This window comes from Mesoplodon mirus (assembly GCF_964341445.2).
Source record: "Mesoplodon mirus genome assembly, chromosome: 18".
Taxonomy (NCBI): Eukaryota; Metazoa; Chordata; class Mammalia; order Artiodactyla; family Ziphiidae; genus Mesoplodon; species Mesoplodon mirus.
The window spans coordinates 17,540,350-17,566,376 of record NC_138994.1 but is presented as its reverse complement, the minus strand read 5'-3'; the positions used below and the strand labels follow the sequence as shown (position 1 = coordinate 17,566,376).

The 26,027-nt window shown below is 42.4% G+C and overlaps 1 protein-coding gene across 1 annotated transcript in view; it reads right to left on the bottom strand.

Annotated features, from left to right (window-relative positions):
* Positions 1-23,781, bottom strand: part of SRP68 (signal recognition particle 68) — a 29,949-nt gene extending 6,168 nt beyond the window's left edge. Inside the window, exons 1-10 of the mRNA XM_082604714.1 lie at positions 23,583-23,781; positions 21,961-22,027; positions 19,385-19,498; positions 15,998-16,193; positions 15,352-15,434; positions 14,998-15,107; positions 14,560-14,642; positions 12,822-12,962; positions 6,197-6,295; positions 3,296-3,360 (exon numbers count right to left, since the gene is read on the bottom strand). Coding sequence (XP_082460840.1) covers positions 3,296-3,360; positions 6,197-6,295; positions 12,822-12,962; positions 14,560-14,642; positions 14,998-15,107; positions 15,352-15,434; positions 15,998-16,193; positions 19,385-19,498; positions 21,961-22,027; positions 23,583-23,742 — 1,118 coding nt within the window. The 5' untranslated portion in view covers positions 23,743-23,781. The remainder of the gene's footprint in view (positions 1-3,295; positions 3,361-6,196; positions 6,296-12,821; positions 12,963-14,559; positions 14,643-14,997; positions 15,108-15,351; positions 15,435-15,997; positions 16,194-19,384; positions 19,499-21,960; positions 22,028-23,582) is intronic.
* Positions 23,782-26,027: the final 2,246 nt, after the last annotated feature.

The following is a 26,027-nucleotide window of genomic DNA, read 5'->3' as shown; positions in this document are numbered from 1 at the left end:
GACGCGCAGGCTCAGCGGCCATGGCTCACAGGCCCAGCCGCTCTGCGGCATGTGGGATCTTCCCGGACCGGGGCACGAATCCTCGTCCCCTGCATCGGCAGGCGGACTCTCAACCACTGCGCCACCAGGGAAGCCCCTCTCTGTATCTTTATTAAAGAGCCAGAGAGCTACTAATTTCAGAGGACACTGTTGGTCCTTAAGATGGCTAATGGATGGCAAGCTAGTCCCTGGAACAAGGACTAGTTACCTGCCTGGCCCACACTACAGGGACAGCGTACATGCACAACAGCTGCTCCTGTTCAGCTGATGACCTCCTCTTCTCAGAAAATACCAAGGGACAGTCTCTTTGGAGGGTTATGCATATTAAATGTGTGTATATACCGGAGACTATGCGTGATGCCTGCTTATTTTAACTGTACCATCTGGAAAGTCCTTTAATATTTGGCGATTAAAAACATGGTAACTATTTAAGTTTGCTTAAGAAGCGTTTAGGCCTCTAGATCCCCATCTTACTGTGGCAGAGGCTGGAGGCATCCTGGGAGAGGGAGGATATAAAAGAGGCCTGGGGACAGGGGATACAGGCACAGCTGAGGTCAGGGGCTCCATAATGAACCAGGGGGGTTAAGAGACTGTCAAGTTCTGAGGGCTGACCTCCTAGCATTCTTCTCCTACTCGGCTTCCAGAATAAGAACAGCTTGATATATTCTGAGGATCTGACCAGCCCAAGAGAAAAAACCCTTCAAGATTCTGGAGTCAGGGTCCTCAGTGAAACGCAGACCCAGAGCGCCTACAGTGAAGCCACAGCTGAGGAGCTCCATGCAAGAGCTCCCAACAGACAACACACAGTCTTTAACAGGAGTGGATGAACAAGGATCACCAGACACTTAAGGAAAACCTCTGATAAGACAGAAGGGGCCAAGACTGAGAGGGGGAAAAAAGCAACTTGGAAGAACCAAACTTTGTAGGGAGAAGAAAACTTTAGACAACTATTATTAATAATTTCAGAAAGTGAAGACTTTGTGGGTGTGAAGTTAGAATGAGACACTGTTTTAAAATAATATTCAAAGAACACAAATGAGCTCTTAGAAATTAAAATCGGGACTTCCCTGATGGTCCAGTGGTTAGGACTCTGCACTTCCACTGCAGGGGGCACGGATTTGATCCCTGGCCAGGGAACTAGAATCCCACATGCTGTGCGGTGCGGCAAAATAATTAATTAATTAATTTAATGGCATTGGAAATGAGGAAGCCTGTGTAGGAGTCAGACGGGAAGTCAAAGAGGGGTCAGGGTGAAGAGCGGGAGTAGAATTGGTGAGAGAAGGCTGTAGGGGAAAGTGGTAAGAAATGCTGAAAGCCAAAAATCAACAAGTAGCAACATAACTCATGTCATTTAGAGACATGGAGGTAAATACCAAAAGAATTAGTTAAAAGAATTAAAAGTAGGGACTTCCCTGGTGGCGCGCAGTGGGTAAGACTCCACGCTTCCCTTGCAGGGGGGTTGGGTTCAATCCCTGGTCAGGGAACTAGATCCCACATGCTTGCTGCAACTACGAGCTCGCATACCACAACTAAGGAGCCCGCCTGCCGAAATTAGAACCCAGCGCAACCAAATAAATAATATTAAAAAAAAAAAAGAATTAAAAGTGGCTGCTGCCACCTTTTTTTTTTTTTTTTTGCCACACTGCAGAGATTGTGGGATCTTAGTTCCCCGACCAAGGGTCAAACCCGCGCCCCCTGCAGTGGAAGCTCAGAGTCTTAACCACTGGACCATCAGGGAATTCCCAAAAGTGGATGCTTCTGAGAAATGGGAGGAAAGGTCATGAGATGGTTTTTTCTAAAGCTCTGTAGAAAAATCAAACTCTCAAAATAAAGTAACTATTATTCAGAGTAGTATAGGAGTCCAGATACATCTTTATTAAAATACAGGAGTTTTATTAAAATACAAGAGCTACCTGATTCTCGACTTCAATTTACCCCAAAGCTGGCTTCCGATCCTAACTGATTATGATCCTGATACTAGCTACATGTGGAAGTGGGAGAACGGATCCAAGGGCAAGGGGCTTCACAATTTGAAAGTTTCCTGAGCCCTGCTGAAGCTCTCTGGGTCTTTCAAGGTTAGGAAGTTGATCAACTGCCTCTGCCTTGTTACGGTTGTTAACTACCAACATGTCCCCTAACCTCCTGAAGCCTCATCTTTCTTCTTAGGTTATTGAAGAAGACGGCTAAGGGCCGTTCTTGCTGATATTCCGTGCACCCGAGTCATCTAGCCGTCAATTTGACATTCACATAACACCAAATCCCCTAAGAACGGAGATTAAGGCAGGGAGAGGAGTTTTTATGGTTTTGCTTTTTTTATAAAAGAGGGAGGGGGGGCACGGGAATGACTGAAAATACAGCCAGGTTCACTAAAAAGTTATAAGCAGTGACTAAGAAATTAAAATTTCAAGGTCACATGGAAAGAGAATCTGAGGAGAAGTGGAATTTTATTTCTCCCCAGGAAGTTCGAAAAATGTCACTCTTCCTCCTTTCTCCTGTGAAACAAAATGATCTACCTCTTAAAAAATTTAAACTTGACAAGGTGATTTAAAAATGCATATGAAAGAGCAAAGGGAGAAAAACAGTCAAGATGCGCCTGAGCAGAAACCTAGTGGGGAAAACTTGCTCGACCAGATACCAAGACGTAGAATAAAGTTATAGTGAGTCACTGTGCTGGTGTTAGCACAGACACATAAATCAGCAGAGCAGAAGAGAGTCCAGAAAAAAAGAGCACGCAAGGAGAAAACGGAATGTATTCCTGCAGATCAGTGGGGAAAGGACAGAACAGCCAATAAATCATACACTGGACTAACCCACTGTCCTCATGGAACAAGGTGAATAGATCCTTACCCCACTCAAAAATAAACTCTAGATGGAAGTAAACTTGAGTTGAAATTGAACTCAAATATAAAAGGGACAATGTAAAACATTCAGAACACAGAGGAGAGTCACTCTGGGAGCTTGGCACGGGAAGGACAGTGGTTAGCTCCAGAAGAGGGGGAGGAATCAGCAAGGGTGGGGCCACAAGGAGCTTCAAAGTTACTGGCTGTATTCTAGTTCTTACACTGTATAAAAGTTTTAAATTATATGTATATTAGAATAATATACAAATTCAAAACTCATATGATAAAATGTGAATAGATGCATTCAGATTTTAGTATGTATCAATAAATTATAATGTACATAAACATTATATATACTCTTTTGTTCCAAAGATACATCATACAATGTTAAAAAGTAAAAACATCACAACCCTTACCTGTGCAGGTACTGAAGATTAGATACCTTCCCCGATTCCCCTTCAAGGGTATAATCTCTCTGTTTCTGCAGAAGGTGAAAAGGTAAAGATAAAATGGCTGATCCTATCCTTGGCTCTGACCACCTCGATTTTTTTTTTTTCTTAACATCTTTACTGGAGTATAACTATTTTACAATGGTGTGTTAGTTTCTGCTGTATTACAAAGTGAATCAGCTGTACATACACGTATATCCCCATATCCCCTCCCTCTTGCATCTCCCTCCCTCCCACCCTCCCTATCCCACCCCTCTAGGTTGACCATTTCATTTAATGGCGTGGTCCCCCAAGTGCCCTGGAATACAGGCATAGACTCTAGTAAGTTAAGGGTCCTCAAATATCAGAGGTCTACTGCATATATTCTAGAATGACAGGGTCACTCAGTTGCCACTGGCATCTAAAAATCAGACTTGAATAAGAGGGTTCAGAGTAATGGCCAGTAAGGCTTCCTGTCCACTGCGTCCAGTGTTCAGACCCAAAGCATTAAGGCAGACAGTCCATGGTCCTCGGTTCCGTTTTAAGACCTGTGTCTTAGACCCAAGTTCTATGCCTGGTGCCGTTAACTCTTGCCTTTGTGGCCGGCGGAATAATGGCCTCTAAAGATGTTCACCTCCTAACAGGAGCCTGTGAAGATGCTACCTTACATGGCAAGAGACCTTACAGATGTGATGAAGTTAAGGACCTCTCAATTAGCCTGGATTATCCGGGGGGGCCAACGTAAACATAGACTCCTTATAAGAGGGAGGCAGTAGGGTCGACAATACAGAGAAGATACTGGGACTGAAGCAGAGGTCAGACAGGAGAGAAGACGCCATGCTGCTGGCTCTGAAGATGGAGGAAGGGACAACAGGCAAGAAATGCAGGAAAGTGCACTCTCTGGAATACTGGAAATGGATTCTCTCCTAGAGCTTCCAAAAGGAATGCAGCCCTACGAACTCATTTTAGACTTCCATCCTCCAGGACTGTAAGATGATATACTTGTGTTGTTTTAGCCACTAAGTTTGTGGTAATGTTACAGCAGCAACAGGAACACCTTGCTATCACCATACTCATTACATTCTGTGAGCTGTCTGCTGAATTCAGCTGCTGTGAATTCAAAGTGAATGATGAGGCTGGGGCTCTGTATGTACCTGCTAAATGAATCAAGGGAAGTATAATATATAAAGGCTGCTTTACTGGAGGAGGAAACATGCGACTACAGCCCAACATACATTTATTGAATATTTCATACAGAAGGTACTACGGCAGATGATTAAAGAAATATATAGTTACTTTTCATATGCTTATAGTCTTAAAAAAATGTAACGAGAAGGTAAATATAAAACAATACACAAAATGTTAAAAGGCTGTGCTTGACTGGGACTTCCCTGGTGGTGCAGTGGTTAAGAATCCGCCTGCCAATGCAGGGGACACGGGTTTGAGTCCTGGTCTGGGAAGATCACACATGCCGTGGAGCAACTAAGCCCGTGCACCACAACTTCTGAGCCCGTGCTCTAGAGCCCACGAGCCACAACTTCTAAGCCCGTGTGCCACAACTACTGAAGCCCACATGCCTAGAGCCCGTGCTCAGCGACAAGAGAAGCCACTGCAATGAGAAGCCCGCACACCGCAACTATAGAAAGCCCGTGCTCAGCAACGAAGACCCAATGCAGCCAAAATTAAATTAATTAATTAATTTTAAAAAGGCAATGCTTGATTAACTATCAAACAAAAATTATAGCTGCAAGGATCAGATATTTGTAAAATGGAGAGATGTGGGCGAGGATGGTATAGGCAGGCTTCTCAGAGACAGTGAGCTATGAGCCACATCTTGAAAGACAGCCAGCGTTTGGACAGGTGAAAAGGGAGTGGAAGAAGCCAGGTGTGAGGAGGGGGGAAAGGACAACAGTGTAAGGAATGCACTGCAGTGGGACAGGCACAATAAGACAGTGAGTACAAGAGCCTGAGGCAGAAGACTCAGAGGGAAGTAGCCAAGTACAACACTGGAAACAGGCTAGAAACACCCAGCGGAGGCTCATATACCAGCTCAAGGAGTTTGAACTGTATTTGCTAGACACTGTGGTATCTAAAGTAGGGTGTACATAACCCTCAGGGTACGGGTATAAGAAGAAAACTAGAACTTCTATTTATATCTATCTCAATTCTAAAAACTTTATTTTAATACATTTTCTATATCACAAATCAGTTGAATAATAAGGTATATAATTTACAAATAAATGTTATCAGAGATAAATGCTCAATTTTACTTATGGGGTGCATGATCATAGAAGTTTAGCAACCACTGCCCTAGACCTCAGAGAATCACTGGGCTTTTTTCACAAGTAGGCAGTGAAATAGGATCTGGAGAGGTTCAGTCTGTTCTTCTGGCAAAAAGGTCTGGAAAACCAAACTGAAACCAAGATAGGAAAAGCAATCAGGAGACTTTTGTGGTAGTCCAGGCATAATATAAAGGGCTTATTAGAAACAGGTGGAATGGACAAGAGGCGAGAGAAATTACAAAGGCAAAATAAACAGGGTTTTTGGTGACAGGGAATAAAGAGACAAAAATGGTTCTGAGGTTTTCAGCCTAGATGCCTGAATGAATCACAGTGATATTATTAGAGAAAGGGAGCACTGGAGAAATCCACCTGGAGATATGAATTTGAGATCAAAGCTTACCAGGTAATACGTGAAACCATTAGGAGAAACAGGACAGACAAAAGAATTTCTCAACCTGATGGAGCCCAGAAGAGGCTTCTGTTGTTCATTAGCCAATCACACCTATATATAACGGTGGCTAAGAGTCAGTGCACTGAGAATGCGACACACAGACTGAAGAGGACCTCAGCCCAGAACAAGAGCCCACGGCTCAGCTCAGAGTCCTACCTGATCTGGCTTGAGCTCTTCCCGAACGGCCTGGATGGCGTCCCGACACTCACTGAGCATGGATTCAAACAGACGCTCCTTGGTTTCTTCACTTTCAGCCTAAACAAAGGCAGAAGGCAGTAAAAAGATTTTCTTTTGAGTAAGACATAGCACTCTGATGGGAGGAGGGCATAACATCGCTTTGATTCCTCCCATCAGACACAAATACACACATCAACCAAAAAATGGCCCGAATCGGAGATCATTTCAATTGTTAATATTCTCTATCATATACGATTTTTCTTATGGTTTTAGTCTTTATTTGTATGGAAATGAGAAATATATATATATAAAGTGAACATACTGAAAAAGTATCTGTATAACTGATCTAAACTGTCAGGCAACAGATGCTTTAATGTTTCCTCTATCATAGAACTTTCTACTATTCTCCTCCAACTCTTCTACCTCTGCTCCCGACCTGCACCTGGCTTCCCTAGAGGGGCCTTATGGACTAGATTCGGGGCACTGCTACCTCACACTGAGGCTCAGCACAGCAGAAGTTTCTTTTCCTTACAAATGTAACCCAACGGACTTGCACAGACTGGATTTCTTTTAAGTCCAAGCAGGTGAGTAACATTACTAATCAATACCTAATCAAAAATATATTTCTCCTAAATGCCATATGAGGTGCTCCTCACCACAGAAATTCTGCCCTCAGATATTCCATACGGCTATGCTGAGAACATTTTTAGGGCAGATGAGGTTGACAAAGCATAGGGCGTCAACCCTCTGCCAGCCGGCTGGGATAAGGCAAAAAGTGATTCATTAACTGAATACCTGCCAAACCACATTATCATTCTAAAGAATCTGACTGAGCAGGTGGGAATGAACAAAAAGCAAAAAGGAGATGAACTTGTGTTACTTGCTGACCCACTCTGACATTAGAACATTCCCATGATTATGTTTGACTTTCCACAGAAACTAACATCCAATCTGATCTCCTGACACTCAACTGACTTCCAAGAAAGCCCCAAAGAAAACCGGTACCACCCACTCCTTTAAGAGATGGCTGGGAGGGGCTTAAAGAAAAACCTTTTCTTCTCTTAAGAACGCTTATGTTTTTCCTAGTTTCCAGGGTGGAAAAAAACTTCCTTGTAAATCACCCAATATAAATCGAACATACTTTTCTATTTATAAGTTACTTGACTTTCCTGTTGTTCAGTAACTTAGGAACAAATCAGGGGCACAGCTATCCTATAAACTTATAAAGGCAAACACAGCCACCATTAACTCACTGAAGCCTAGAGCAGTGCTGTCCACTAGAACTTTCTGTGATAATGATGTATCTGCACTGTCCATTGTAGTCATCGTTAGCTACATGTGGATGCTGAGCAATCTGAAATTTTAATTAATTTAAATAGCTGTATGTGTTCAAGTGGCTACTGTACTGCACAGTACAGCCCAGCTCTGGAGAAACACACTCACATGAAACACTGGTAATTAAGCATCTCAAGTTAGCAAGATTCTTTATAATCATTTAATCAAACTGGCCAAATTTTTCAAAGTACAGATCCCGTGGAACGGAGCAGCCGTAGAATAAGATACGCGAACAGACCTGGCACTAACCACACACATACCAGAGCCATGTCGTGAGCAGGCAGGATAAACTCCAGCATCAGTTTGATACCATGCAATCCAGCAAACAGGCCACCGACACCCTTTTAAGATAGGTGGGGCTCAGCAGTCAGGGCAATGGGTGTATAAGTAAGAAAAGAGTAAATTTGGTTTTACCAGCTACACAGGATCTGTCTCCTTTCCTACAGGGAGGGAATGGCTCAAATAAAAAAATTAAAATGATGTCTAAAATGCTAAATCTCGGGCTTCCCTGGTGGCGCAGTGGTTGAGAGTCCGCCTGCCGATGCAGGGGACATGGGTTCGTGCCCCGGTCTGGGAGGATCCCACATGCCGCGGAGCGGCTGGGCCCGTGAGCCATGGCCGCTGAGCCTGCGCGTCCGGAGCCTGTGCTCCGCAACGGGAGAGGCCACAACAGTGAGAGGCCCGCGTACCGCAAAAATAAATAAATAAATAAAATAAAATAAAATAAAATAAAATGCTAAATCTCTTTAATGCCATGTATTACCTTCGTCCCCTTTGAATAAGGAAACCTCTGTATCAAGGTACTGAACATAAGCAAATTTTCCCTCTGCTTCCAGAAAATTCTAAGTTCCATTGGGAATCTTACAAAAGTCTTAAACCACAATGAAGGAAAAAGCCTATCTGAAGGGGAGGACTTCAGTCAATTGTGTTTTCCTAATGGCAGCTGCACTGCACAGTGACGTGGAGACCACTCATCTCCGGAGCAGAACTTCTCATGATTCTCCCGGGCTGGACAAAATGTCTCCAAACAGGAAGCCTGAAACGTATTTTGCTACTTACCCGTTTATTCCATAAACCTATCTTGGAGGCTAAGATAATCCTGAAAGGGCAGTGGAACAAGAAACATCTCTCTATACGTATGCAGAGGGAGGGTCCCTCAGAATCCACATGCATATGTCTCAAGTCTGCCACTGAACCAACAAGAACGTGCTCCTAAACACAGGGGCAAACCCCCTACGTAAGAATTTGTGGTCTGCTTGGACCTTTCCCAGGTGTGCCTATGACAGAGAGAAACCTGAAGCCCAGAAGTAATGTGTTACTCAGTCCTAATAAACAAACTCGAGATCAATTTTTATAAAACTTCAAACACTCTCCGATGTGCTTTTCCACAGCCTCAAACCACGTCTCAACGCTGACTAAAACCAGCTGCTTGTGTCCTGAGGTAGAGACCCCCAGCTCTTTAAAACAGAGCTCCCAGAATGTTTTCGCTTGTCTACAAAAATTGCTGGTGGTATGACTAAGAGACAACAAGGCGAGACTGACCACATTCTCCACCATACTCGCAGGAGAACCAAGGGGATGGGAACCAAGCCTCACTCGGCCCAGTGAGGTCTAGTGAAAAACACATGGGCCTTGAGTAAAAGAGGATACAAACCTCACTTAAAAATAGATTTTTTTTTTTTTTTTAGAGAAAAGGGGAAATGATCTCCCTTCCAGTCAAACATTAAAACATTAGCCATGGGGCTTCCCTGGTGGCGCAGTGGTTGAGAGTCCACCTGCCGATGCAGGGGACACGGGTTCGTGCCCCGGTCTGGGAGGATCCCACGTGCCGCGGAGCGGCTAGGCCCGTGAGCCATGGCCGCTGAGCCTGCGCGTCCGGAGCCTGTGCTCCGCAATGGGAGAGGCCACAACAGTGAGAGGCCCGCATACCGCAAAACAAAACAAAACAAACAAACAAACAACAACAAAAAAACATTAGCCATAACCTGAGGATAAGAATCATGAAACCTGCAGAGACTTTAAAGCTGCCCACCCCCCCACCCCACCCAAGAGCTGCCTTACACCCTCAAATCACCACCAGTGACAATTCAGGTAGGACCAAGGACTAACAAAGCGAAACAGAAATAAATTATAAAGTAAGACAATATTAAAGACATGAGAACCTAAAGCTTGGCTAAAGAAAGGAAGGATTTTGCAGCTGGAGTTTGGCAGCTGATTAAGCCTCAGCTCCAGTCTTTGCAGTTTAATATTATCTCCCTGAATTATTTCTTCCTTCCACGCTTTTCAGTAAACTGCAGTTTAATATTTAAATGTCATAAAAACCTCTACAAGCAAGCAAGAAGCTGGGGCTACCAAATTCCTGAATTCCAGTTCCCAGAGGGTGGTGAACACCAACATCAGCCGGGTTAGGAAACACTGCAATGAAAAGCCCTGTCTCTCTCAGGCAGAGCGCTTGGTTTCCAGGGCAGAGAACAACTCAATACAATAAGGAGAACAGGCAAATCATCCTGTGTTCCCTGTGCTATACAGTAGGTTCTCACTAGTTACCTATTTTATACATAGTATCAATAGTGTATATATGTCAATCCCAATCTCCCAATCCATCTCCCCCCACCCTGCTGTTAATGTTAAAACCTTAATGGGATTCCTGGGATTAATACACATTTTGTTTGACCTACCAAATTATTTAAAGGTCTCTGATACTCAAGTGATCCTAATGTACTGTAAGATGCTTAAAAACCACAGATAACTATTCACCGCAACAAGCACATTAACCAGGCACTTAAAAGATTCTACAGACATTAAAATGATAACGGAATATTGTAAACTCTATGTCAGTAAAATCAACAATTTACATGAAATTAACAAATTCCTTTAAAAAAATAAAATCCAAACTGACACAAGATGAAACAGGAAATCCGAACAGCCCTACAACTTGTAAAGGAATAATATTTGTTTAAAACAAGCAAAAACAAATTTTAAAAACCTTCCCACAAAGAAAACTCCAGGACCAATGGTATCCCTGGTGAATTATAACAAACAGTTAAGGAAAAAAAAAATACCAGTGTTTCATACTCTTTCATAAAAAGAGAAGAAGGGAACACCTCCAAATTTGTTTTATTAGGTATGTATAACCCTGACCCCAACCCTAAAAAAGACATTACATACAAGACAAGAAAATCATAGGCCACTCTTTCTCATGAAAACAGATGCAAAATTCTTCAAGTATTAACAAACCAAATCCAGCAATGTATAAATAAAAAGTACAATATATTATAACCAAGTGGGTTATCCCAGATATTCAAGGTTGGCTTAAACACCGAAAATTAATCAATGTAATTCACTAAGTTAACAGGCTTCAAATATTCTTCCCGCTTCAGCCTTTAAAGATTTGAAACTATCCCTATATGGTTCTTTCCAACCCTTTGATTTCATACACTCCTCAAACACACCACTGTATCTTGAAGGATAACAATTAAAAACTCATACAGGACTTCCCTGGTGGCGCAGTGGTCAAGAAACCGCCCGCTAATGCAGGGGACATGGGTTCAATCCCTGGTCCAGGAAGATCCCACGTGCCACGGAGCAACTAAGCCCGTGTACCACAACTACTGAGCCTGCACTCTAGAGCCTGCATGACACAACTACTGAAGCCCGCACACTCTAGGGCCTGTGCTCCGCAACAAGAGAAGCCACCGCAATGAGAAGCCGGCGCACTGCAACAGAGTAGCCCCTGCTCGCCACAACTAGAGAAAGTCATGGTCAGTCACCTCATCACAGGTTGTTTTCTTAAGTCAGGTTGATTTCTTAAAAACATTTATATTTTGGGGCTTCCCTGGTGGTCCAGTGGGTAAGACTTCACGCTCCCAATGCAGGGGGCCCAGATTTGATCCCTGGTTGGGGAACTAGATCCCACATGCCGCAACTCAGAAGTCCACGAGTCAACTAAAGATCCCGCATGCCACAACTAAGACACGGCACAGCCAAAATAAATAAAGGAAACATTTTTTTAATTTATATTTTATAAATGTTAAGCATGAACAACTTTTTAAAGTTACTTAATAAATGTTATCTTTTCTTGTCCTTTGTCTGATGTATGTCTGTGGCCCCATTCCTAAGGAGTCCCTGTTTTATTTGCCCCTACTGACCCCCTATTCTATCCAGAAATTCTGCCCCACTGTCACTGCCTGATGCCTGGCACAGAACTGTAGCAGTTCTTTTCTTCCAGTATGTACCGCTTTAAAACAAAAGAGTTAACGCAGTTGCATAATCTAAATGGTCGCTATCAGCCCTAGTCCAGAAGAGAGACCTCTATACCCTAAATGCCAATGAAATGTTCTCAGAAAAAGTTTAGTCTTTTAGATTAATGAAAACTCAACTTTCTGGTATTGTTCTAGTCTTCTGTCTTTCAAGGAAATAAAGGGTAAATAAGAGGCAATATGTAATACAGACAAAAGGCACAAAGAAATCCTTCAGTTGTTGAAAGCTGTCCCCAACCCGAAGGAGCCATTTTGGAACAAGTCACTGAAAGGTTTGGATGCTTAAGACAACTCATCAGCACAACTAAGAAAGCACCTCATACAAATATCACTCCGGGTGCAGTAGCTTGCTGTGAAGTCTCACGAAATGCCACTGGTCCCTGCTGAGGCTGGAGACACAGGGAGCAGCCTGGTTTTCTCTCAGACGTTCTTCACCTAATATGGAGAAGGAGCTCTAGAAAAATGCCTCAATCACTGCCTACTTCATACAAACCAAGATCACCAGGATCTCTCATCTTTTGGAACTCACTTGGTTGTTCACACCCACAAACAGGTAAGAATCATCTCAGCAGGAGCATCAGGTAGTATGGCTTTGCATGAATACTGCATACATACCACACATAAAACAAGATGTTCTGGTTTAGCTGTCTTTAAAGGGCCCAGGGACAAGAGGTGGCCCTTAGGGCTAGAAGGCTAGGACAAGAGGTCAGACAGAGACAAGGGACATAACAGTCATGCTGCTGCACCACCTGCTGGGCCGAATGTAAGCCCTGACTTTAAGCAGACCCTTGTTGCTCCCATTTTTACTGAAGGCTGTCACTGTCAATTTCTTTGCCCTCCAAACACAAGAACTCCTTGATAAACTCAGCTTTCAAAATAATTTTATTCAAGAGGGTACATCTTGAGACTGTTACCAAATCCCAAGCAGCAACAAAACACTACGTGTTAAACACACAAGGACAACCTCCAGACACACACAGAAGAGAACAGAATAGGTCCTTGCTCCTTACCTGGGCGATGGCTGCCTCATTGTCGGCCAATCCCAGTAAAAATATCCTCACTTTGTCAATCTTCACCGGGACCGTTCTGCCTCTCCATTCCACTTCACTCATGGTGGCCGCCTGCTTGGCTCGAGTCTGAGTGATCAAGGCCTGGAAGGTGGTTTTAAAAAGTTAAAGCTTTAACTGTGGATATGAGTGATCAAGGTGGAAATCAATGGAAACTATCATTTGTCTCTTTCTAAAACTAACATACTACAGCTTATAGAGTATATACAAATTTGTATTTAAATTCCTCCCTGGCATATTTCTTAGCTTATAGAAACTCCAATATTAAAAGGACACGACAGAAGGCTAACAAGAGCAACATTAAGTTTTGGCAAGGAGTGTAAGGAGAAAAGCATCGCAAGCAGAAATGTAAATTAGTAGAAACTTACTAAAAGTATTTGTCAATATGTATCAAAAGCTTCCAAAACATTCAATTCCACTTTTACAAATTTATCCTCAGGAAATAACTAAGAATGTATACAAAAACTGGGGACACAGATATTCATGGTAATACCAGTTACCACTTTAAACAATTAACATGAGTGGTCAAATAAAACATGTACCACAATGGAATACCATGCGGTCATCAAAAGATGCATGGAAATGTATTTACTGAAGTGGAAAAAATGCACGTGACATTAAATTTAAGAAGCACGTTACTAAACAGTGTATACTGAGATTCTATTTTTAAAACATATGCCTTTTTCTCTACATATACAAGTTTGCGGGACTTCCCTGGTGGCGCAGTGGTTAAGAATCTGCCTGCCAATGCAGGGGACAAGGGTTTGAGCCCTAGTCCGGGAAGATCCCACATGCTGCGGAGCAACTAAGCCTGTGCCCCACAACTACTGAGCCGGCGCTCTAGAGCCCACGAGCCACAACTACTGAAGCCAGTGCGACTAGAGCCCGTGCTCTGCAACTAGAGAAGCCACCGCAATGAGAAGCCTGGGCACCACAGTGAAAAGTAGCCCCCGCTCGCTGCAACTAGAGAAAGCCCACATGCAGTAGTGAAGACCCAAAGCAGCCATAAATAAATAAATAAATAAATAAAAATTTTTAAAAAAAGGTTGCAAGATATTCATATCATTAACAGTGGTTACCTCTGGGTGGTAACCCACATGATTCTTTTTCTTTAAATTTATTTTATTTTTTATTTTTGGCTGTGTTGGGTCTTTGTTGCCGTGAGCGGGCTTTCTCTAGTTGCGGTGAGCGGGGGCTACTGTTCATTGCGGTACACAGGCTTCTCATTGCAGTGGCTTCTCGTTGCGGAGCATGGGCTCTAGGCGCGTGGGCCTCAGCAGCTGCGGCACGCGGGCTCCAGAGCACAGGCTCAGCAGTTATGGCGCGCAGGCTTAGCTGCTCCGCAGCAGGTGGGATCTTCCCAGACCAGGGCTCGAACCCATGTCCCCTGCACTAGCAGGTGGATTCTCAACCACTGCGCCACAAGGGAAGCTCCTAAATGACTCTATTTTTTTCCCCCAATCTTTCCCAGTCTTTTATATTTCCTATTTTTTCTATGAGTACCAAAGTAAGAAAGTTGAACACTTTAAAATATTAAGTGAAAATAGTTTTTGCTAAAAACAGATATAAATATGCATATATTGACAGCAATTATCCTTGGATGACGGGATTATGGATTACTTCTTTTACTGGACTTTTTTCAAACCAAAGACTTTTCACAAAAATGTGCATACTGGATTACCTCCAATTTTTCAGCCAGGAGACCCTCAGTGCCCCCAGACCTCAATCTCATCTGCATGAGTTCATTGATAGCTGACTGGTCCCCTAAGAAAAAGATAGATATTGAGTGGAAAATCCTCGAGGGAGTTGGCTGTTCCCTCAAGAACCACTAGATTCAACTCCAAGCTCTTCTCCCTCCATAAGCACGTTTCAAGGCCTCCCAAGTCCTTTCACAAAGCTCTTGGCGAGTAAAGAAGATGGCAGGGCCAAAAGTGAAGCAATGGAATTCCCTTCCGGATTTCGAGCAGGGCTAACTCCGACAATTCTACTTTTTTCATCAACCAAAACCCACACCAAATACGTAAGCAAGGGAAAGGGAAGAAAGTTAAAGAAGTTCTCTAGGCTCTCTGAGATGAACTACCACCAAGCCACCTGTCGATGCCCTATGCAGCCCGCTCACCAATGTTATATGCACAGTAGCGGATGTTGGGCGAGATCTCCTCCACACGCTGGTTGTACAGCACAGCCTGCTCTTCTGTGAAAGCGCTGGCCAGCTTCTCATAGATAGTCCTGCAAGGAAAGAAACATCACGGTTCACAGCAGCCTCACTCTAAGAAAATAAACTCACAAGGAACACAGACCAACTACCAGAACTGGCATGTTCTGAGGCTGAAAGAGAAGAATCAACATTTCTAAAGAGAAGAAAAAAAGAAAGAAATTGTAATAACTTTCACAGAAACAAGCATTAGCTGATCTGCAGCTTGAATGTTACTATCATCAAAACTGGTCACAGCCTTTGGACCAGAGGACTTACTTGCATTTGTTAAAAGCCTCAATGGCGGCTTTCCATTCTTGATGTTCAAACCGCAGCATTCCTGAGAGGTAAGCTGTGTAAGCCTGTAAGGTGACGGGAAAAGAGAAACTGCTTCAACACCCGATAACCAGACAGCCCAACCTCCTCTACTTGCTTCGAACTTTGATATCAAGACTACAGAGATATTCAGGTTGATTCTAAAAGAAAAAAATTTATTTCACTAATAAAATGTGATACATAGGTAATTTTATGATTCATTTTACTTCCTCGGAAAGAACTGCAAAATAAAGAAAATTTGTTCCCTTCATTTTATTTAACAACCCGCTTCTGGGCTATAACATAAGCATTAAAAGTTGAAATATCTTTCATCTCTTTTCAAATATTCATTAAGAAAATAATTCTTATTTTGTGAACTTCCCAGATACAAGTTCTCCATGCACGTATCAAAAGAAGCACGGGCTTTCTTAAGTCAGAGCTAATTGTTAAAAACCAAGAGCTCAAAAACAAAAACAAGAGCCAACTTCACCTTTTAAAAGCAAGATTAGGTTTTTTCCTCTCCTGACTACCAACATATAATGTAAGAAACTCTGTTCTGTTTACGCCTCTAATCTCCACAGTAAAGCAAAGCTGATGTTGAGACACTAACCTGAGCCTCCAACTTGGTCTTGGCGTCCACACGATTGCTCTCACACAAGCGTTCCAACTCCTCCGCATGCTTCACAGCTTTGCGTAGGCGAGATAACAAGTGGAACCGTTTTCGGGGTTCAGTGTTGGCTTCCTGTTTGAGCTGCATGGCATAGCTCCAGGCTCTCTCAGCATCCATCAGAACCAGAAGCAAGTATCTAAACCAGAGACAGAATGGGCCAACTGAACAGCAAAGGCCAAGAGCACCAGACTCAGATATTCTCTGACGTGCACTCTTTGGCCTCTCACCTTTTCCCTATGCTCTTCCTTGCCTTCCTCCTCAGAGCTGCTCTTCAGTATCAACCATGGCTCCCAAATCAGCATCTCTGATAGGTTTCTAGCCACCTATCAGACACATCTCATTGAAAAGCCTGCTATCGCCTCAAACTTGGCAAACCCAGACTTACCCCTCCCAAAGTTAACAAATAGAGGCAGCCTAGGCACATAATCTGGCCTCATCTTTGAATCATATCTCCTTCATCCCAACTCAGTTAGAAACCAAGTCCTTGAGAAGCAGTGTATACATACATATATATATATATGTGTGTGTGTGTGTATTTTTTTTAATTGAAGCATAGCTGACTTACAATATTATATTAGTTTCAGGTGTATCACACAGAGATCCGATATTTTTATACATTATGAAATGATCACCACAGGAAGTCTAGTCACCATCTGTCACCATACAAAGGTATTACTATATTATTGACTATATTCCCTATGTTGTGCATTATATCCCTGTGTCTCTATTGTATAACTGGAAGCTTGTACTTCTTAATCCCCTTCCCCTATTTCACCCACCCCTTCCCACTTCTCTCCCCTCTGGCAACCACCAGCTTGTTCTCTACAAGTCTGTTTTGTTTGTTCATTTGTTTTTTAGATTCCACATATAAGTGAGATCATACAGTATCTGTCTTCCTCTAATTTCACTTAGCATAATACTCTCTACGTCCATCCATGTTGTCGCAAATGGCAAGATTTCATTCTTTTTTATGGCTGAGTCACATATATGTAACCTGATCTTGCTTTTACAAGATGAAGTTGGCATCCCTTGTTTTTGTTTCTGAGCTCTGGTTTAAATATACATAAAAATATATAGACACAGACTTAGATATAAAACCTTCTTTATCTGTTATCTATCAGTGGACACTTTAGCTGCTTCCACATCCTAGCTATTGTAAACAATGCTACACAATAAACGCTGGCATGCATATATCTTTTTTTTTTTTTTTTTTTTTGGTACGCGGGCCTCTCACTGTTGTGGCCTCTCCCGTTGCGGAGCACAGGCTCCGGATGCGCAGGCTCAGTGGCCATGGCTCACGGGCCCAGCTGCTCCACGGCACGTGGGATTTTCCCGGACCGGGGCACGAACCCATATCCCCTGCATCGGCAGGCGGACTCTCAACCACTGCGCCACCAGGGAAGCCCCATATATCTTTTTTAATTCATGTTTTTGGGAGTTTTTTCCAGATAAATACCCAGAAGTGGAATTGCTGAGTCATATAGTTCTATTTTTAATTTTTGGAGGAACCTCTGTACTGTTTTCCATAGTGACCGCACCAATTTACATTCCCACCAACAGTGCACGAGGGCTCCCTTCTCTCCACATCCTCACCAACACTTGTTATTTCTTGTCTTTTTGATAACAGCTATTCCGACAGGTGTGAGGTGATATCTCATCGTGGTTCTGATTTGCATTTCCCTGACAACTAGTGACGTGGAGCATCTTTTCAGGTGCCTGATGCCCATCTATATAACTTCCTTGGAAAAATTTCTATTCAGATCCTCTGCCCATTTTTTAATCGAATTGTCTGTCTTTTTGATATTGAGCTGTATGAGTTCTTTATATATTTTGGATATTAACCCCTCATCGGATATGTCATTTGGAAATATCTTCTCCCATTTAATAGGCTGCCTGTTCATTTTGTTGATGGTTTCTTTCGCTGTGCAAAGAGAGGCAGTATACTGAAGTGGTTAAGGGCCTGGATTGGAATCTCAGTGCCACCACTCACTAGCTGTGTGATTTTGGGCAAAATACTAACCTTTCTGTGCTTCACTCTCCCATGCAGTAATACATACAACACACTTAGACCAGAGCCTGGCACTTACTAACTGCTATATAAGTTAGCTACTTTATTATTATTATGGTGAATCTTTCTTTAAACTACTGCCTTGATTAATCTTCCTTTAACTGCAGCTTAGCCTGGTCTCACTGTTATAACAGACTCTTCCTAACTTCATCTCATCGGACTTAATCAACCCATCCTGCTTCATCCCATCATGCTCTAGTTTTCTGACTGTGTCTCATACACCAAGCTCCAAGCCTCTTCGCTGCCTGAGCAGTAGCTACCAACTGCCCAGAGCATTACAGTTCCTACACTGCATTCAAAGACAACATGGCATGCTGTTTCCCTGAACACAGAATGTCTTTTCTTCTCACAAACCCTTAAAGGTCCAGCCTCCTCCATGCAGGCTTCCTGGCTTCCCTATCAAGAACCCCCAAACTAACTTCTCCCTTCCAAGACTTCAGAATTCTTATGAGTGAATTACACACGATATAGCAGTTCTGCTATCTTGCAGTGTTCCCTGTTCTGTACTCAACCAATATCTCTCAACAATATCAGAGTCAATGAGGTTCAGTAACTATGCCTCCCCAACTCTTCTACATCCAATATGGTGTCTAACGCAGTTCTGGCCACATACTGGACCAGGGGGCAGCAAACTTTTTTCATAAAGGGCCCAACAGTAAGTATTTTAGGCTTTAGAGGCCATATGGTCTCTGTCACAACTACTCTGCTACTGTAGCACAAAAGCAGCTGTAAGCAATATCTAAATAAATGGTGTGGCTGTGTGCCAACTTTATTTACAATAAACAGGTGGCAGGAAGACCATTTTGGCCCACAGGTCAAAGTCTGAGGAACCGACCCATAGACTTTTAATACATATTGCTTTCATAGAGTAATCCTGTCATGTTAAGCATGAATGCATTCAGCACCGAAATATAAAACTCTTCTGTAATAATTTACACATGGCCAGATTTCGCTTAAGACATAATGATTTAAGTAAGTACTCAAACATTGAAATTTGCGTTCTAGAAACCTTACCTAATAACCAGTTAGAGTCTAATCACTGACTTCAACATTTACCATTCTACCATGGTTCCTGAACAAGTTAGAGAGTCTCTCTGAGGCTCAGTCTCCTCATCTTATAACACAGGAGTAGTAAAGATGTCTATTCCACAGGATCACGTGAAATAACTAAGAGTCTGACACAACACCTGTCACGCTGTAATTGTTCAATAAATGTATTAGCAAGATGCATTCAGCACTTAGCACTGAGCAGTCAATACCTGTTATCAGTCAGAAGATCTTCCGTTACTTTTTTCCCTGTGAATTTGTGTCTGTTCCCCATCTTGAAGTTGAGTGTTTTCCGAAGACGTCTTTGTCTACGGGAACAGTAGCCTCTGTAGGAAACCACAACCAAAAATCATTCGGCCAAGCTGATAATACTTTCAACAGTAAATTCTACAATAAAGTAAGGTCAAAAGTTCGGGGTATTCTACTTATGGTTGCTATAGATACCACCATCCTCTTGCAAACATTTATTGAATGGAAACTTGCAAGCAATATGACTGGTATCACAGAAAACATGAAGAGACAAGGACACAGTACCCATTCTCAAAGAACCCATACTCTAGTTGGAGAGAATCATGCAGATAGAATGGCAACCAGAAAAACAAGGCCAATGTCAAACTGAACGTATAGGACACAAGTCATCATTCTCTTCTTGCTAACCCACTTTGCTGGAGTGGACTTATGGTGGGTTTTGAAAGAATGAGTAGGATTCTGATGGATGTAAAAGGGAAGAAGGGGCATCCTGAGGGAGACTGTGATGACAATGAAGACGTGAAGAAAGAAACTGCAAGCATATGTGAAGAAAAATGAGGAGGTTAATTAGGATATCAATAAGAAAACTATAAACATCACCTCTATGCCAAGCCTCTCTCTTCTGTACTCATGCAACTTTTTATTCTTACTTCTACTACAATATGAGGGCATGATATTATGTTCTTATTATGTCTATCTCACTAACATAAACTCCTTTAGTGCAAAGATGATTTTATTTTCAAGTTTCCCCCAATGTCATAGCACAGTGCCTAACATATAGATATGCAATAAATGTATTTTGACTAAACTGTGTAAAAGTACATGTAAAATTTTACCACCCTTAATCAAATAATATAGCATAAAATTTACAATACAAAATGATATTAAATGGTACTTCAAAATCTCAGCCTTAAAGCTACCAGAGCGGACCTCCCTGGTGGCGCAGTGGTTAAGAATCTGCCTCCCAGTGCAGGGGACACGGGTTCGAGCCCTGGTCTGGGAAGATCCCACATGCCGCGGAGCAACTAAGCCCGTGTGCCACAACCACTGAGTCTGCACTCTAGAGCCCATGAGCCACAACTACTGAGTCTGCACTCTAGAGCCCATGAGCCACAACTACTGAGCCCACGTGCTGCAACTACTGAAGCCTGCGTGACTAGAGCCCCTGCTCCACAACAAGAAAAGCCACTGCAATGAGAAGCCCGCGCACCGCAATGCAGAGTAGCCCCCGCTCGCTACAACCAGAGAAAGCCCGAGTGCAGCAACGAAGACCCAACACAGCCATAAATAAATAAATAAGTAAGTAAGTAAGTAAATAAATAAATAAATAAATAAATAAATAAAAAGCTACCAGAGCACAGGTTATTAAAAAGAAGAAATAATAGTCTGACCGAATCTATGAACTAGATCTTTTCCGTCGATTCATAATTATGCTTTAATTATCACATAAAAATCAAATGGGACACTCACACATTATGAGTAGAAATATAAATCGGTAAAAATTTTCTTGCAATATGGATACATTTATCAAGATCCTTAAAAATGTTCATACTTCCTGAAGTGACAGTCTATTTCTATACTACTCTATATTAAAGAAATGATCAGATATACAAAGAGGTATGAACAGAGATTCACGGGAACAATATTTTTAAACCTACAAAACTGGCTATGATATAAATAACCAACTTGGGGGAATAGGTAAATAAATTATGGTAGGCCTATATATTGAGTTATACTGCAACTAATAAAAATCACGTGTATGGAACATTTTTATAGGCATGGAGAAATACATATCATATAACGTTCGGCAAAAAAGCAGAATACAAAGTTGTATATACAATATGAGCAAACTTATGAAAAAAATGCATAGAAAGAGACTAGAAGAACAAAAATACTACTTGGTAGGCACATACATACAAATATATTTATGTACTAAAAGACATAAAAACGTACTAAAAGGTACACATCAAAGTCATTTTTATGTTATGAATATTTTACCACCAAAAAATCTAATCAAAAATGTAACACTGAAAACAATAATAACTAGAAAAAACAAAAACAAAAATCGGAGTCAACCAATAGCCATTCAATTGGGGAACAAAAGCAGACTGCGATTCATCCCTGCAATGGAATACTACTGAGCAGTATCTATTAGGTGAGAGAATCTAGACACAAAAGGCTATGTTCTGAAAAAAGCAAAACTATAACAATGGAAATCAGAACAGTGATTGCCAACAGCTGGAATGTGACCCAGATTCTATAATATGGTTAAGTTAAAAAAAAAAAAAAAAGATTACCATAACTGTTATTTTCAGCAGAAGCCTCCAATGTATCTGCAATATTGTGAGGTAAAATGGATAAAAAGATTGGCTCCTTTTAAATTTGAAAATTAAGTATCTTCTTGAGAATTCAATACAAGTTAAGAACTAGACTTTCTAGGTATACTTTCTGGTACAGCAGAATAAGTAGGATAGTAAAAAAGCAAACCAAATTTGAAAATTCCACAGAGATTTGTACATATCTTGCACATGATACTAACCTGTACCTCTGAAAATCTCCATGCCGTAAACCATGCTGCTGCTGGGATTCCTTAATAATCTGAAGAACTAGAGCCAAGATTAAGGAAACGCTTACAGTGCCAAGAATCCAAAGAAATCAAAACATTCATCTATATTAGTACTATTAGTCTACACTTGTATCAAATCACAGCATATTAAACATTTCTGAAATACTCAGTACATGAGTGAAATCTCTGGTAAGCATTTTCAATAGGTATCTTACCATAGGACAGGACCAGGGCGAAGCATGTAGAAAAGTTGACTGCCTGAACTATTACTACTTTCAAACTAAAAAAGGAGGGCATCATTAGCCATTGAGGATTAATAAGACCCAACAGCTAAAGCTGCTGGATTCTAAATACTGACTACATCTGGGGTGGTTCCCAGTGATTTACACCTGGACCCAATGTTTTACTCATTTTAGCAGATTCAGGTTATAAATGACGTGTACTACTCCTCTATTTGCATAACCTCCTACATCTGCCAAATCTGACTTTCCTTAACAGCTGTGACGCTTCATGTGCCTATGGTGAGCACATGCCAACCAAACCAGACCACAGCTTGCATTTAAATACTAGTTTTTCTTTAAAAAAATAAAAAAGCCCTGAGCAAACTCTCCTTTTTAAGAATCTTAAAATATTTTAAGATTATGTCCCAAACTTCAGGAAGTCCAACGACCTTTGTCTACAGTTTTAGTGTCCTTTTAAAGTTTCCTCCATGCTTCTTTACAGATGTATTTTAAAACACTGGGGCTATTTCAATAATTAAAAAGAGACAAACATATATAAGGTGTGCAGTAAAATCAAGGCATTCTAACATCCATTTGAAAGGATACCACCAGTTCAAAAAGTAAAGCTTCAATCTCCTGAAAACTTCACTATATTAAGATGTCAAGCTAAATGTATATCAGAAATTCACCTACATTTTCTCCACTACTTATTCATTTCAAAAAGCCACAAACTAATGTCGTCAACACTCAATTGTAATACACTCTGATGAAAACTAGAAACCGATTCATCTGAATGACTCTCAACAAGATAAAAGGTCTACAGACCTATTAAGAAAGCTATACAAGTAATGTTAACAATCTACAATGATTTATATTCAAAATGGGCAATAAGCTTTCCCTTACAACACGGAACCTTTGCCTCCACTTCCAAAACATCAAACTGTAATTTTTATTATCCATTCCCCAACGGCTGTCAGACAGAAGTATTAGGCCAAAAGGTCAAGACTGCAGTTTCCTCTCCCCAGTTCAGTGGCCCCAGTTGCCAAGGCAGTAGTTCACCAGAGTGGCCAGTGTCAGCCCCATCACCAGCCCTCCAACTGGGCAATTGCGGGGAAACTGAAGAAAACTGCCCAATATTCCGGTGCCGCTTGAAAGAAGAGGACGTTCCCCAGACTGGAGGACAAAGAACATGCGAGGAAAGGCCAGTCGAAAACCAGACCCTGAAACTCTAAGTGCCAAAAAGTAGAAGCGAGAGAAACTGCAACCTTCGGCCTCTCCTGCCCAGGTCGTGCCGCAACCCGCCGCCTCTCCCGCCCCCGGCCCGCCAGATCGACACGTAGTCATGGCGAATTAGGCCCGATTACTGTAGGATACTCTCCAAACTCAGGCTATCCCCGAATTCTTTGTTTGCCTTCGATCCAGCTGAAGGCCGTTCGTTTTCCTTATTTTCCTCTCCTCCGGCACCGCGTCCACCACCGCTACCGCCGCCGCTGCTACCACCACCGCCTGCAGGTATCTGTTTCTCAGCAGCCATCTTGCCCCTGCGCCGCAGAGCAGGACGGGATAGAGAAGGCGGGACGACCGGGGAGAGAGAGAGAGAGAGAGAGAGCGGAGCCGGCTCGGGCGGGCTGACGGGATTCCGGCGGACTCCGCCGCCGACGGCCCTGCCCGCAGGCAGCGGCCACTTGTTGGAGTGCGCCTGCGCGTGGACTAGGCTTCCGGGTCTCAAACGGTGGTGGGCTAGGCTGAGGGTCCCGAAGCTCGCGGACGCCGTCACTGCTGAGGTCTCCTGGGGGCAATCCTATTTCCCGTCCACCAAGGGTGGAGAACCCGGAGATGTCCCCCTCCCACACCTCCTGCATCCCTGCACAGGGGATCCGGCTCACGTCCCGCGCACAGAGAGCGGGTGCAGTTGGCTAAGACCTTTGGATTTCGGAGTGTCTACCTCCCCGGGGGCTCCGGAGGTGGGGTTCCCACCCTACACAACGAAACACCACGCCTGGGAGGGAACCGCCTCTGTCTGCGCTTTCCTTTGGAGCCGACCATAGTGCAGGGACTTTCCCTAATGGATGGGGACCGGTGCCCTTCCCTGGACTTCCGGTCGAGCAGTCCGAGGAGTGAGAAGTGCTGAAGCGAGGGATACTATGAATCTTTCCTCTGCAATATGGCACTGCTAGCTGTGGAGTCTGATCTCTGCAGCTCCAATTCTGGCTCTGCCATTACTGGTTAGGAGATGTTGGGCAAATAATCTCCCTCTAAACCTTTTCCCTCATCTGTGAACGGGGATAACCAATTAGGGTGGTGAAGACTAAATTAAATGGTGCATTTTTAAAGTAAGTCTGCACTAATCATTAGGGAAATGCAAATCAAAACCACAATGAGTGATCACCTCACACCCATTAAGGTGGCTACTATTAAAAGGATAATAATAACAGAAAATAACGTGTATTGGCGAGGATGTGGAGAAATTGTAACCTTGGTGCACTTTTGGTGCAAATATAAAATGGTACATCCACAGTGGAAGACAGTATGGCAGCTCTTTATAAAATCAAAAGAATTGCCATATGATCCAGCAATTTCACTTCAGGGTATATATCCAAAAGGATTGAAAGCAGGGTCTTGAAGAGTTATTTGTACACCCACGTTTATAGTAGCATTATTCACAATAGCCAAGAGATGGAAGCAACCCAGCGGCCCTCAGGGATAAGCAAAATATGGTCTGTCCATACAATGGAATATTATTCAGCCTTAAAAGGGAAGGAAATTCTGACACATGCTACAACATGATTGAAGCTTGGAAATATTGTGCTAAGTAAGCCAGTCATGAAAAGATATGGTATGATTCCACTAATATAAGGTATCTAGTGTAGTCAAATTCATAGAAAGTAGGATGACGGTTGCTGGGGGCTGAAGGCAGGGGAAATGGAGAGTTATTGTTTAATGGCTATAGACTGTCAGTTTTGCAAGATCAAAAAGTTCTCGAGATTGGTTGCACACCAATGTGAATATACTTAACACTACTGAACTATACACTTAAAATGTTTAAGGTGGCAAACTGTGTTTTGTATATTTTACCAAGATTAAAAATAATTTTTAAAAAAGTAAGTCTCCCAAATGTCTATCAACAAATGAATTTGATAAACAAAATGTGATTATCATACAATGGAATATTATTTGGCCATAAAAAGGAATGAAGTACTGATACATGCTACATTGTGGATGAATCTTGAAATCATTAGGCTAAGTGAAAGAAGGTATACACAGAAGGCCACATATTGTATGATTGCATTCATATAAAATGTCCAGAATAGGCAAATCTATAGAGACAGAAAGAGTGGTTGTGTAGGGCTAGGGGTGGGAGGCAGGAACAAAAACATCCTAAAATTGATTGTGGTGATGGTTGCACAACTCTGTGAACGTACTAAAAAACAAATGAACATTTTATGTGGGTAAATTGTATGTGAATTATATTTCAATAAAGCTTTTTAAAAAAAAAGTAAGTCAGATGATGTTAGTCCTCTAGTCAAAACTCTGCAATGGCTCCTCTTTTTAGTCAGACTAGAAGACTTCCTTGCAATGGAAAAAAGTCCTACATGCTACGCCTCTCACCTTCTCTCATGCCAATCTCCTTCTTGTTCATTCAGCTCAAGCCAGACAACCCTCCTTGCTTAGGGACACGGGCACACTCCTGCTTTAGGGCCTTTGCACTGGCTGTTCTATCTGGAATGCACTTCCCTTGGCTACCTGCTAGGTAGCTCCTTCAACTCTGCTCAAATATCACCTTCCTAATGAGGTCTGCTTGACCACCCCATTTTAAAT